At 39.8% G+C, this 13,765-nt stretch overlaps 1 protein-coding gene across 4 annotated transcripts in view; it reads left to right on the plus strand.

Moving 5' to 3' along the window:
* The window catches only part of PICK1 (protein interacting with PRKCA 1), a 317,172-nt gene that overhangs the window by 42,731 nt on the left and 260,676 nt on the right, over positions 1-13,765 (plus strand). For all 4 annotated transcript variants that reach the window (XM_073586677.1, XM_073586678.1, XM_073586675.1 and 1 more), the window contains exon 2: positions 5,530-5,592. In XM_073586677.1, coding sequence (XP_073442778.1) covers positions 5,552-5,592 — 41 coding nt within the window. In that variant the 5' untranslated portion in view covers positions 5,530-5,551. The remainder of the gene's footprint in view (positions 1-5,529; positions 5,593-13,765) is intronic.

The raw sequence follows: 13,765 nt of genomic DNA on the forward strand, positions 1-13,765 counted from the left end.
CCGCGGAAACGCTTAAAATAAGCGTTACATGCATTTGGAATAGAAAACGCACATGTTGTGCCAATGGTGCGTTTTTTACCACTGAGGAATCGCTTAGCGGTAAAAAACGCAGCATGTTCATTAATTTTGCGGAATGGCCCGCGATTCCGCATACCATCAATTATATGAGCAAAAACGCATGTCAAAACGCTTGACAATCACGTCAAAATTGCGTGTCAAAAAGCGCATGCGATTTCCCTGGCAAGGGCATGTGTTTCTGCTCAGGAAAAAATCGCATGAAAATCGCTACGTGGGCACATAGCCTAAAAGGGGTATTGGAGTGCCTCCTTCTAATTTTTGGATACTCTTATGCATACTCTTTACCATGTTAGGAGACCCACTCCTTAGAATTGGGAAAAATGCTTTTCAGAGGCTCCACTTTCTAGTTGAAGGAACGTTTTTGGAAACCAAAAGAGCCGGTGGGTTCTATTAGAATATGATCCAGTGACTTGTGGGCTGTCAGGTGGTCGTCACATAGGGAGTACTCACACTGCAAACAGGATTTCACAGCTGGGCAGGAGACTTTGTACAGTAAATACAGAAGATCCTGGTCTCCTTAATATCAGGCTGAGTATATGCGAAACGCTCGACTATATTCCCCAGCAGGGCTGTTGAAATAACAGTCCTTGGTGCTGCTTCTTTAAACTATTAACTTTTTTTTCAGGGCTAATTCAAATAGATTCTATTCTATAATAATAATACTTCTCTTATCTGCAATTTGTGTAGGGTGAGCTGTCGCAATAGGGATAGCGTAATACATTCATCTAGTCAGGGGTTATTGCCTTAAAGTCCTTGCTGCTGCAACCTAAAAAAAAATCAAGGTAACATCTATTCTATTCCCTGTTATTACCTTTGTTAGCTGCGTTTAGTGTAGGGATAGGTGCTAGTTATCATCTGGTGGAAATGAGTGTTCATTCTGATCACATACTGTTCCACAGTCCATAACTTGATTGATTTTTTTTTCTATGTACTCATTGACAGATTCATGTTTTTTTGCGGTGATCTGTACTCAGAAATTCATCAAAACAGGTAAAATTAACTAATTTCGTGTGTTCATTCGCAGTTTTTTTCTGTAGGATCTGTATGTAAGAGGTAGTGGTGGGAGACTTTACGCTACTGGAGCTGGAATTCCTACTTCTAAACTCTCCAGTGCTTTGTTTCCATCCATTTCTGGTGGCTTTTTGAAGTATGTTTGGGGTTCTTGTTCTTCTAGAAGACCCGTGACCTAGGATGTAAACCCAGCTTTCTGACACTGGGCACCATGTTGCGACCCAAATTCCTTTAGGAATCTTCACTGTTGTGAGTTCATTTTCCCCTTCACCGTCGATGTCTGATGAACTCCCTCTTCTGGTGAAGGAAGGTAGTGAGGCTGATTACCAAACACCTGATCTGGTAGATGATGACTGGGTAACAGGAAATTCTGACTGGATATAAGGCAGCCGACGCCCTTCTGAGTCGCTGGTGATTTCTCTGCTGGATTCTTGGAGACCAGTCTGATTCCTGCTTCCCAAAGATAAGCTTTTGCTCTGCTGTTGAACGTATTAGTTTTGTTTTGTTTACCTTGTTTTTTGGAGTTCAGCCATCCCCGGTCTGGGGTGTCCTGAGTTCCATTTTTGTCTCTGATCAGTTTGTCTCTTTGCTCTGTCTTCAGAATTTACCTGAGTGCTGATATAGTCTTTTTTGAAGTCCTAGCGACTTCAGGGCCTGTTTTTCCTATCAGATGGTTGGGACTTTTTTTGGTAGGGTTTTTTACGGATTGCAGACAGCAGCTTTTCTATCCTGTCCTTTTTAGTTAGCTTGGGCCCCATCGTTTGCTCATCCTATCTTTCTATCTGTGTTAGTGTTTTCATCTTGCTTCACCGTCATTATATGTTGGGGGCTGCCTATTGCTTTGGGGTCTGCTCTGGGGCAGTTTAGATTTCCCCTTTCTTTCTTTAGGCCTATTTAGTTCTCCGGCTGTGATCGAGGGGTCTAGCACATCGTAGGAACCCCCCACGGCTACTGTTAGTTGTTGTGGATAGGATCAGGGGTCTGTAATCCGATAGCTACCAACCTCTCCGGTTTTCTGGACTTAGCTTGTATTTTTGTTTTTTCCTCCTTCGGTGACTCATTCATAACACTTCACATTTCATGATGCCTTGCACACAGTCAAGGCACCCAGTGCAGAGGCAGCAAAACATCCCCAAAATATCTTTGAACCTTCTCCATATTTGACTGTTACTACTGTGTAGATCTGATTCCATTTGCAGTAAACAGTCGAATGATGTGCTTTACCAAAAAGCTTTATCTTGGTTTCATCTCTCGACAAGTCGGCTGCTGGCCCTCGAACAATAGTGAGGGCTGGTTGCTGACCCTGGAAAAAAAAAAAGCTTTGAAAGACAAAGTCCTGCCTTCAAAAATTAAAGAGGATGTTTCAGATCTTGTGTGTCACACCACCTGGCCAGTAGTAAAATGTTAAAATTACATTTCCTGGTGAATGATTTTTTTTCACTTTTGAAAGCAATGCAAATGTGCAAAAAGCAGCAAAAACACTATGTATGAACTTAGCTCTAGGTGTGGAGGAGCATTTTTTTGTCTCATTGATTGTCTTTATCCTGAAAGAATATTTCTTTAGATTTTTTTTAAAGTAATATTTTCACTTCGTTTTTGTATGTTTTACTATCAGTCCCTAAAAGTGGTGTAACACTCTGACAACATTGTTCTCAGCAGCAACCTGGTATTCAGATATGCTTCCAGTGGTCTTCCCCTTGCTGTTCCGATGCCATTTCAGTGCTGTTTCCATTGATTTGAGCAATTTTTAGACCCCTTCAGACCTCCGATGAGGGTTGGTGGGGTGGAAAAATGCTCACGTTTTCCATTGACTTCCATTATACTAGTGATTTGGGTCAAGTTATATATTTCGCAATACAAAATGTTGTTTTTTTTTTGTTTTTTTTTTATTTCCTGGAAAAGGGGGGTACTTTTAATTCTTTTTTAAATATTTGTATTTTTTTTAAACTTATTTTTAAAAATCCTCTTAGGGGACTTGAAGCTGCAGGGTTAGGAAGAAAGGCGCCCCTCATAAATGCAGTATACTTCTAAGTTTTCTGCATTAGTTGATTGCCTCTCTTGGGCAAAAGGCCCAGTATATTTTTGGTGTAACAATTTGATTTTTTTTCCTGACTTTTTTTCTTTTTTTTTCTTCCCTTGCTTCAAAGAGTCATTTCAATTTTTCTGTCCACATAGACATATGAGAGCTTGTTTTTTTGTGGGACGAGTTGTATTTTTGAATGACACCGTTCATTTATCACAGTGTACTGGAAAACGGGAAAAAATTCTGCATTATGTGTGAAAAATGACATAGCAATATGATTCTCCTCATCAGTATGATTTTGGCGTTACCAAACTTGTCCATTTTTTTTTAAAGTATTTTAAGGGCTCGCTGACACCAGTGTATAACATGGCTGAGTGCTATGTGATGATGTCGGATTGCACTCTGTGCAATGTTATACTATGGGGCATGAGAAACAATCACAGCATGTTGCGGGTGCTTCCGAGATTCAGATTGCACGCACACATGCAAGACTATGGTGCGTGTGAAACATCGGACTGAACTCGGATGCCATCTGAGTGCAGTCCGATTGTCCTGGACCCCACCATGGAGAAGATAGAGAAATTGAGCGATTCTCTCATCACACCCTGACACTCGGCTCAGTCTCTGGGTTTTGAGCTGACTTGTCATTAGCACAATCGGCCCCGATTCTATCACACAAGAGAAAGTATGCACGTGTGACCCCCAGTCTAATGATGAAAGATAACACTTAACGTATAAAAAAAATTTTTGGGATTGCGCTTGCGTTTTTCAGTCGATGAAGCCGGGTGAGGGCTTATTTTTTGTGAGGTGAGGCAATATTTCTATTGATACCTTTTTGAGATGGGCATGACAATTTGTTCTCTTTTTACAGCATTTTATATGGTGTTGAGGTGAGGGGAAAAAAAATTACCGATCGGGTTAATTATTTTTACATTTTGATTGGCCTTTTCTAGATGCTGCGATACCACATGTATATTTTAATGGGGGGGAGGGGGAGGTATTTGAACTTTTTATTTATTTTCATATTTTCTTAAACTAATTCTTACTTTTGACTGTATTGATTAGCCCCACTTGAGGACTTGAATGTCCAGCAATTCCTTTACATGGCTAGTCTGTTCCACCATTACTGAGAAATCGGCATTTGAATTGATATGCAGATTAGGTTGAAGAAGTAGATCTGAAGATTGTGTCACTCCAGCTTTATTCTCCACCCAACACTGCTTCTTCCTGCTAAGGCCTGTTTCACACATCATTTTTTTTGTGTCAGTTAAAATCCACCAAAATGGCGGAAATCGGATCCGTTGTTAACTAATGTGAACGGATGCCACCGGACCGTTTTTTTGACGGATCCGCCGAATGAAGATTTTAAAGGAACCGCTGCCCGGGAAGGGGGGGGGAGAGAGAGAGAATTTTTCTGTCCGCCAGAAATGATTTCAGGGTTAAATTTCCGCCTGACTTCATTCCCCCGGGCATGCGCACTATAAAAATGCGGATCCTGCAGCACAAAAAACGTTACATGGTCCGTCCAGGCATCTCGGCGGACGCAAAAAAATTGACGGATCCGCAAAAAAACGGATCCAACGGATGGCCATCCGTCAAGATCCGCCAGTAATGCAAATCAATGGGGAAAAAAACGGATCCGACAAAAAAAATGGCGGATCCGTTTTTTTGCAAAAACGGCGGATTTTGACTGATGGTCAAAAACGAAAGTGTGAAACAGGCCTTAACTGAAGTGACATAGCATAGAGGCTGTCAGTCAAGCAGGAGGAGGCAGCGATGGGCGGGGAATAGAGCTGGAGTCACAGAGACTTCAGATCTTCAGCCTCATTTTTATAATCCATTCAAATGCTGATTTCTCAGTAATGGTGGAATGGGCTGGCCATGTAAAGGGATTCCTGGACTGGTCTTTGAAAGCGCTACATATGCATACAAATAGTTTGGAGAATGAAATCCTACTGTTCACTGCTAGGGCAATCCCTTCTCGATCTAAATGTTTGCCCCGGTGAAAATAAAACCCCTTATAGTCGCCTCCTGTGCGGTGTCGGCACTTGCTTTTCCGGGGCTCACCTGCAGTTATGACACGTGAGCTCTGCACCCAATCAAAGCTTTCGTCAATATCCTCACCTTCAGATGAAGCAAGAGGAGGTGGTTGGCCAGTCACAAGCCTGATTTCCTCTTGATTACTTGCAAGTCTGAAGGTGGAGACAGTGATGCCAACGCTGATTGGGCGCAGACCTCAAGGGACATGACATAACTACATGTGAGTATTTTTATTTTCACAGGGGCAAACATTCAGGTTGTCATAGTAGTGGACAACCCCTTTAAATGAACTGCTGCTTTCTATGTATGTTAAAACCATTTTGTAGCAATTGATCTGGGCTGTGAATTCTCAGTTCTTATATGTTCTCTCTCCACAGAAAGACTGTCACATAAAGTGAAATGTTTTCAGAATATGACTACGACCTTGACGAAGACAAACTGTAAGTAAATGCTAAGGCCTGTTTCACACATCAGTTTTTTCAAATCAGTCAAGATCCGCCGTTTTGCAAAAAAAAACGGATCCGCCATTTTGCTTGGCAGATCCGTTTTTTTTCCCATTGAGTTGCATTACTGGCGGATCTTGACGGATGGGCATCCGTTGGATCCGTTGTTTTGCGAATCCGCCAAAGTTTTGGTGGCCGCCGACATGTCTGGACGGACAATGCAACGTTTTTTCGGGCGGCCGGATCCGCATTTTACATTGCGCATGCCAGGAGGACTTGCCTCGGCCGCAAATTCTCTCTCTCTGTCTCTCTCTCTCTTTCCTTTAAAATTCTTCCTTCGACGGATCCGTTAAAACAACGGTCCGGTGCCAAACGTTTTGTTCAGTACAGGAACGGATCCGGTGTCCGCCATTTTAGCGGATTTTAACTGAGGAAAAAAACTGATGTGCGAAACAGGCCTAAGTAATGAATGATTGTGAGCAGTTGGAAGAAACCCACTATATTACAAAGGGCAGAGGGAATTCATACAGAGGCCACTGTACACATTAAAGAGAATCTGTCACCACATGTGACCTATCTAAACTACTACTATGGGCATACAGGATATAGACTGCCGAGGTGGGATTTTCATGTAAAATCAGCTCTGGAGGTAGAGTTATCTCCAGGTAATATCCTCCCCACAGCCTGGAAGAGGTCATGTATATAAAGTGATAGAAGATTTCTCAGCACCACCACATCTGACATGAGACTCAGATCACTCTCCTGTATGCCCATAATAATAGTTTAGATAGGGAAAATGTGATGACATATTCCCTTTAAAGTTACCTAGTTGCACCACCTCTAATGTTCTATATATATATATATATATATATATATATATATATAATATGGAGTCCAACCAACTTGCCTCCTTCAGCGATGTCAGAGAAGGCAGCTTGACCCTTTAAGGACCAGGGAATTTTTCGTTTCTGTGCTTTTATTTTTTCCTTCTTGAACTTTTGTTGTAGTTTTGAAAGGCACTATTCATTTTACTATACAAAATTCCAAGTGGGATGAAATGGTGAAAAACAAATGCAATTCCACCATTGTTTTTTGGGTTGTTTTTTTGCAGTGTTCATTGTGCAGTAAAAATGAGATGGAAACAAGATTCCATGTCAGTCCAATTACAGCAATATCAAATATGCATCACCATTTTTTTTATTAACAATAATATTATTTTAAATTTAAGTGGTGGAAAAAAATATATAATTTGTTTGTTTTACCGTCAATGGAGCTGTATGAGAGCTTGTTTTTTTGAAGAATGACCTGATTAGGTGAGGTGACTAAAGAGTAATTTTGGTTTTCTATTAGATCTGACTTTTTTTACGAAATTGGCAATGCCAAGTTTTTTTTTCTTTTTACCGTAGGAAAAGAGGGGTAATTTGAACTTTTTATATTTTTTGTTACTTTTTTCATTTTTCACATTATTTTAGTTTTCTTAGGGGATTTGAACTTGCGATGCTGTTACGCCCACAGGGCGTGATGTATAGTGGACTCATTAGACCATTGATGTTGCAGTGGTAGCTGTATACCCGATACACAAGAGACAGGAGAATGAGCTTCAAAAACCAAAGATATTTATGAAGGAGAGCTTAATAAAAGGGAAAAGGTGCCTGAGGGGAGAATCCTCCGGATCACGACAGTGTAGCACGTAGTGGAGCACCAGGCAAGGTATACCCCTATACAGGGATTCCCCCAGCGCAACACCAGGAGGCCTAAATACTGCAAATCCCAGACCACAGGGATGACCCGTACAGACCGTATAGAAGAGGTGGAGAGAATCCCTGAAGCTCTGTGTAATCCCAAAAAGGCTGATCCAGCCGGCAGTGATATCTGGATGGTTCCATGAGGAGAGCCTTGGTCAGCCTGGGTAGAAACCAGAGTGTCCAGAAGGATCCAGGATAGGGAACTGCCAGCAGAGGATTCTGAGGAGACAGAGGTATTAATATAATGCAAACAACAGCCTTCAGAACGCAGAGCTCAGCAGAGTGTGGCCTGAGTGGGGATTTGTCAGCACTTATGCTAATGGAAAATCGGATATGGTGGAATGTGCGTTCGTTAAGAAATTATAGAGATAAAAACATTATTCCAAGAGGACTTAGAGTTAAAAAAGTCCCTAGTACAGTGTACTCAGATGGGTTTGTACAAGAATGGAATAATATATTATCGGACTGCTCCTTGAAATTGATTTCCCTAATCATAAGAAATGAAGAAATTCTCTTGCAAGATTTACAAAAACAAATTGATATCTTAAAATCAAATGCGCAAGACAAATTATCGAAAGAAGTTTGAGGAATTTTTGCATAATACTACTATCAAGATTAACAAAACTGAGGAAAAGATTATGGATACTAAAAAACGAAAACTGGAGCGTGATTTATCTGATTATTCCAAAGAGCAGGTGTACGAATGGGGGAGATGGGAAAATGCTAACAAGTCTCCCAGGTCTATACTACGAAGACCTAAACGACACACCAGTGCTAATCAAACTCCCCGACAAGTGACTCAGTTCATCTGATGCTGAAACTTCGAATGGAGCTACATCAGACTCTGACATGGATGTGACGAGGCAGTCAAAAAACTCATATTACAAGAGAAACAGATCCAGAAAAAAAGGAGAAAGGGAAGGAAGCATAGGAACATCAAGAATAACGCAAAGATATCATCTGAGGAATCCACGTTAGGTGACTTTGATGTTATTAATTTTTCATCATTGAATCTAACTGCTGATCAACGTGAGTTACTTTCATTTGGACTTTCTTTTGTTCCTAGTTGTAATTTTAATCTTTTCTCCACAATATGTGATGTTAATAGATTTATTAGGAATATTACTTTGAAATTGCATTTTGAAGATAACCCTGATATTACTGTGGAAAATGATGTGAATTTTGAAAATACTTATAGTAATTGTTCCTTTCCAGAACAAATGTCTATTATCAATTTGCAGGCTTTACAAAATGAAAGCATGCCAAATGTTGATATTGCTGCTTCTTCAGCAAAAAGCATCAGTATTCCTAATCCAAACTATTATCCGGTTAAAGCAAGGAGACCTGTGATGGATAGGTTTCAAAGTGCTGTTGAAAATGATCTTAGACTATTATCTGAAAAAACGCATGGTGTGAATTGTGCCTGCAGTAACTTGAGGCCGTCCCTGAAAAAAGCATTGTTAGAACTGAAGGCAAATGATAATATTATAATAAAGAATTCAGATAAGGGTGGATCGATTGTCCTTATGAATAGGGATGATTATGTGAACTGGGTTGAAAATATGCTTAATGACCCCATGATTTACAAACGGATTTTAGAGAATCCTTCTCTTAATATCAAAGAGCGTATTTTTCAGATTATTGATGAAGGCTTTTGTATGGGTTTTATTACTTTGAGAGAGAGGGATTATCTAAAGGTGTTAAATCCAGTTACACCAACGCTTTATGTGTTACCAAAAACCCATAAAAAAGCTTTCCTCCACCCATGAGACTGATTTTATCAGGGATAGGATCTGTGAGTGAGAAACTAGGGGAATGGTTAGATCTGCTTCTACAACCCTTGGTTCAGAGGGTCCCTGGTTTTATTAGAGACAGTACAGAAGTATTAAACTCAATGGATGGTTTAATCTGGGATTCCAAATTCTCATGGATAACTACTGATGTTGTTTCTCTTTACACATCGATTCCACACACAGTAGCAATTAACGCATTAAAATTTCATCTACAAAAATATAGTAATTTCTCGTGTGACTTCCAAGATTTCATCTTGGATGTCACTTTTTTGTTGATTTCCAACAATTATTTTACATTCAATGAGAATTACTATATACAAGTAAATGGCGTATCCATGGGAGCTAAATATTCCCCTTCCCTAGCAAATCTCGTTATGAGTTGGTGGGAAGAAATGTATATCTACAATCTTGATAATCCTTACACTGATTGTATACAGTTTTACGGTAGATACATTGATGATATTGTCATTATTTGGAAATCAGATATAATAACAGTACAGAAATTTGATGCGTATATCAATTGCAACTCTCTGAATCTAAGATTTCTAACACGACATGAAAAGACCACTATTGATTTTTTGGATTTAAATCTGACTGGCATACCTAACAAATCCGTTATTACTTACATATGGCAAGGAGACAGCTGGGAACACAATTCTCCATGCAAAAAGTCATCACCCCAAGCACACAATTAAGGGTATTCCTGTGGGTGAAATGACGCGTGCTAAGAGAAATTGTAGTTGTCCCTCTGATTATAAAAAAGAAGTTTCTGACATTAGACAACGTTTGGGTAGGAGAGGTTATAATCGATGGAGTCTAGACAGGGCTGAAAAGATTGTTTCAAAAAAATCTCGTTTTAAAGACCCGCATAAACTGTCCAAAAATTCTGCTAATCCTATAACAATGGTGTTACAATTTAGTAATCAGTTTTCCAATATTAAAAAAATAGTTGAGGATAACCTGGCAATTTTAAAAGAAGATCCAGATATTGAAAAAATAATAAAAAAAGGACTAAGGATAGTTTCCAGAAAAGCACCATCCTTAAATAGTTTATCACCAAGTTTTCTTTGTACTCGGCAAGAACATACGGGCAATTGGTTGAAAACGAGGGGTTTTTTTTAGATGTGCTGCCAGTCAGTGCAAGTTGTGTACCTATACCAAAAGATGTGATAAATTTGGAGATTTTGATGACAGTAATCTATTTGACATCAAAGATTTCATAAACTGCAACACCAAAAATGTAGTTTATATCATAGAATGTGTTTCATGCCGACTAAAATATGTGGGTAGCACAAAACGCACGTTAAAAACTAGGATTAGAGAGCACATTCTCGATATAGAGAATGCTAATATGAATAGAAACATATCGCAGCTCTCCCGACATTTTATTGAGGCTCATAGTAAAAAACTGGACTCATTAAAAGTATATGGAATTGAGAAAGTCCACAATCGGATCAGAGGTGGGGATTTAGAACCTGTGCTTAGGAATAGGGAGGCGTGGTGAATGTTCAAATTAAACACCAGTATGCCACGAGGCTTGAATAAAAGAAAAGACACCATGCTCTTTTATTAGACTAGCACTTATCAACCCTTTCCTCTTTGAAATATCTATTTTATTACATTTATAATGAATCCTCATGTTCTGATTAAATATATATTAAAATATGTGGGAATCTGGTAGTTTTTTGCAAGGTTTTTCATAGGGTATTTTTTGTGCATAGAACTGTATTTTCATGCCGTTTTTCGAATCTGCATGTTTAAAATATAAAATCTAAAATATTCAACATAATTTTGTGTTGATCAGTTATTTAGGAAATACTTCATTTATTTGGGAAAGTCTGATAATCTTTCTATATATGCATTAGTACGGTTTTTTTCAGTGCATGAAGGGGAAATATAATAACCAAATGCTCCCCCCCCCTTTTTTTTGGGTTGCAGATATAAACTAAAAATTAAATATAACAAAAAAATTTTTTAAATTTTTTTTTTTTTTTTTGTGTGCAAATTGAAGTTTTCCATTTTTCTGTCTTGAGAAAGTTTATGATAACGACTTTTCAATAAATGTATCAGAACGGATTTTTTTATGATTGGTGTATGATGGGGAATAAAAGAATTAAATGTTTTTTTGGCTGTGTATATAAATAAAAAAATCACATACACTGAAAAAAATTCATTAGAACAGTGCAAATTGGAGTTTTCTATCTCCTCTTTAAACGAATATATTATGGCTGTGTGCACATTTGGTGCGCTAATTGAAATAGTCCCTGAAAAAAAATCTTTCCAATCTTGAATTTTTTTTTTTTGTATACATGTGCATACTAAAAAATGGTTTGTTGTGCTAAAATTAACATTGCACAAAAAAGAAATAAAAATTTGACATGTAATTGAAAGCCGCATGCATTTTGAAAAAATTGTATCTATGTGAATTTTACTGTTGTGAATGGTTGCAACATTGAGATCTGTTATGTTTCTCTTCTATTTCAGAAGCTTGCTTCATTTTTTCATGGATAATAACAAGAGAATAATGAATAAAAATTAAGAAATAAAAAAATACAATATTATCGCCTTCAGTAGTATTTTATCTTAATGAATCAAATTGTTATATTTAATTGTGATTGTTAGTTTTTTCTCTATTTGTTTTAATTAATTATTTAACCGGTGTGTAGACCGGATAGAGTATATAAGATCTACCAATGGACAAAGCTGCGTATCATGATTAAGAGTGCCTAGCCACTCGAAACGCGTAGATCGATCGCATGCCTTGTAACTCATGCTGGCTTTTAAACCTAATTTCGAATGAGTGAATAAAGAATATTTTTCACTACATCGTGGAGCTGGACAAAGTTTTTTCTCATTGCCCTAAAGGGGAGGATGGCTTTTATGCACAGAGCATCACAGCACAGACAGCCCTAATAGAGAACAGGTGCCCTGCTGCTCTAAGTATGTACTGAAAGCCGGGCACGCCTCCTAAGAGCATTTTCAGGAGTCCTGCCAAGTGGATGCAGGTTCCTAGCAGAGAAAGGAGCCGCCAATCGTCTAGAGCCACAGACAGGGTGAGTAGTACCAGTGGAGCTGCGCGATAGGTGCCAGTGTCCCTGCACAGCAGAGACTGGACCAGCGGCTGAGGGCATATCATTACCCTTCACCTTACGCCCCACCTTCTTCAACCCTGCCACGAACTTTCTAAGGAGGGGCGGGGCATTAATGTTCTCAGGCTCCCTGGATCTCTCTTCAGGGCCGTTGTTATGAGTGGGTCACCGAGGAGAAAAAAGCAAAACAAGCTAAGCCACAGAAAACCAGAGTGGTTGGTAACTATGCAGATTGCAGATCCCTGATCTTACCACACAACTAGCAGTAGCCGTGGAGCGTGCCTACGATGAACCTAGACGCCTCGTCACGGCCGGAGGACTACATAAGCCTAAAGCAAGAAAAGGGAAAACTAACTGCCCCAGAGCAGACCCCAAAGGAATAGATAGCCCCCACACATGTATTGACGGCGAAACAAGATGAAGGCACAAACACAAGCAGGAAAATAGGCTGAGCAAATGATGGGGCCCAAACTAACTAGACAGGAAAGGAAAGGGAAGACACTGTCTGCAACCTGCAAAAAACCCTACAAAAATAATGTCCAACACTTCTGATGGCAAAATTAACCCTGAAGTCACTAGACTTCTCCCACTATATCAGCACTCTGAAATATTCTGAGACAGAGCAAAAAGAGACTGAACTAGTAAGGGACAAAAAGCCAATTGGCAAAATACTGATAAATAAGAGTGGAAATTCAGCTCAGCCCCCAGCCGGGGCTGGCAGACCACACAAAAAACTGAATAGACCAACAAAATCAAGTGTGAACATTAGCAGAAAAACTTAGCTTTAGATGACTGGAACAGAGCTGAAAACCAAGAGCTGATAAGCCAGAAGGAATCACCAGCGTCGGCTGTCTTAAATCCAATATGAGAATCCTGAGATCCAATCGTCATCCTCATTTTCAGGTGGCAGATCTCCACCGATCAAACCAGCCGCACCACCTCCCGTCACCACCAGAGGGAGTCCAGAAGGGGAACTCACAACTGGTGAACCCGAGAATGAACTCACAACAGACCGTATCCCTTTCAGTCAATCAGAGCGACCTGCTACCTTTTCTTTTCTCTTCATGGCCAGGATGTTGTCCAGGTACACCACCACACAAACATAGATTAGGTCACGGAATACGTCATTGACAAACTCCTGGAAGACGGCGGATGCATTGCTTAACCCGATGGGCATCACCTGATATTCGTAGTGACCATCTCGTGTGTTGAAGGCAGTTTTCCACTTGTCCCCAGATCGTATCCTGACAAGGTTGTAAGCTCCACGGAGATCCAACTTGGTAAAAATCCTGAAACCTCAAAGATGATCAAAGAGCTCTGTAATAAAGGGAAGAGGGTGTCTGTTCTTTACAGTTATTAGGTTGAGACCACGGTAGTCGATGCACAGACGAAGAGATCCATCTTTCTTCTTGACAAAAAAGAACCCAGCTCCAGCCGGAGAGGAGGACTTCTGGATAAATCCTCAAGCCAAATTCTCCTTGATGTATTCGGACATGGCTTGAGTCTCAGTGGGAGAAAGAGAGTAGATCCTACCTCGAGGCAG

Source organism: Dendrobates tinctorius, unplaced genomic scaffold (genome assembly GCF_039654945.1).
Source record: "Dendrobates tinctorius isolate UK_male_01 unplaced genomic scaffold, ASM3965494v1 ptg000094l, whole genome shotgun sequence".
NCBI classification, from domain to species: domain Eukaryota; kingdom Metazoa; phylum Chordata; class Amphibia; order Anura; family Dendrobatidae; genus Dendrobates; species Dendrobates tinctorius.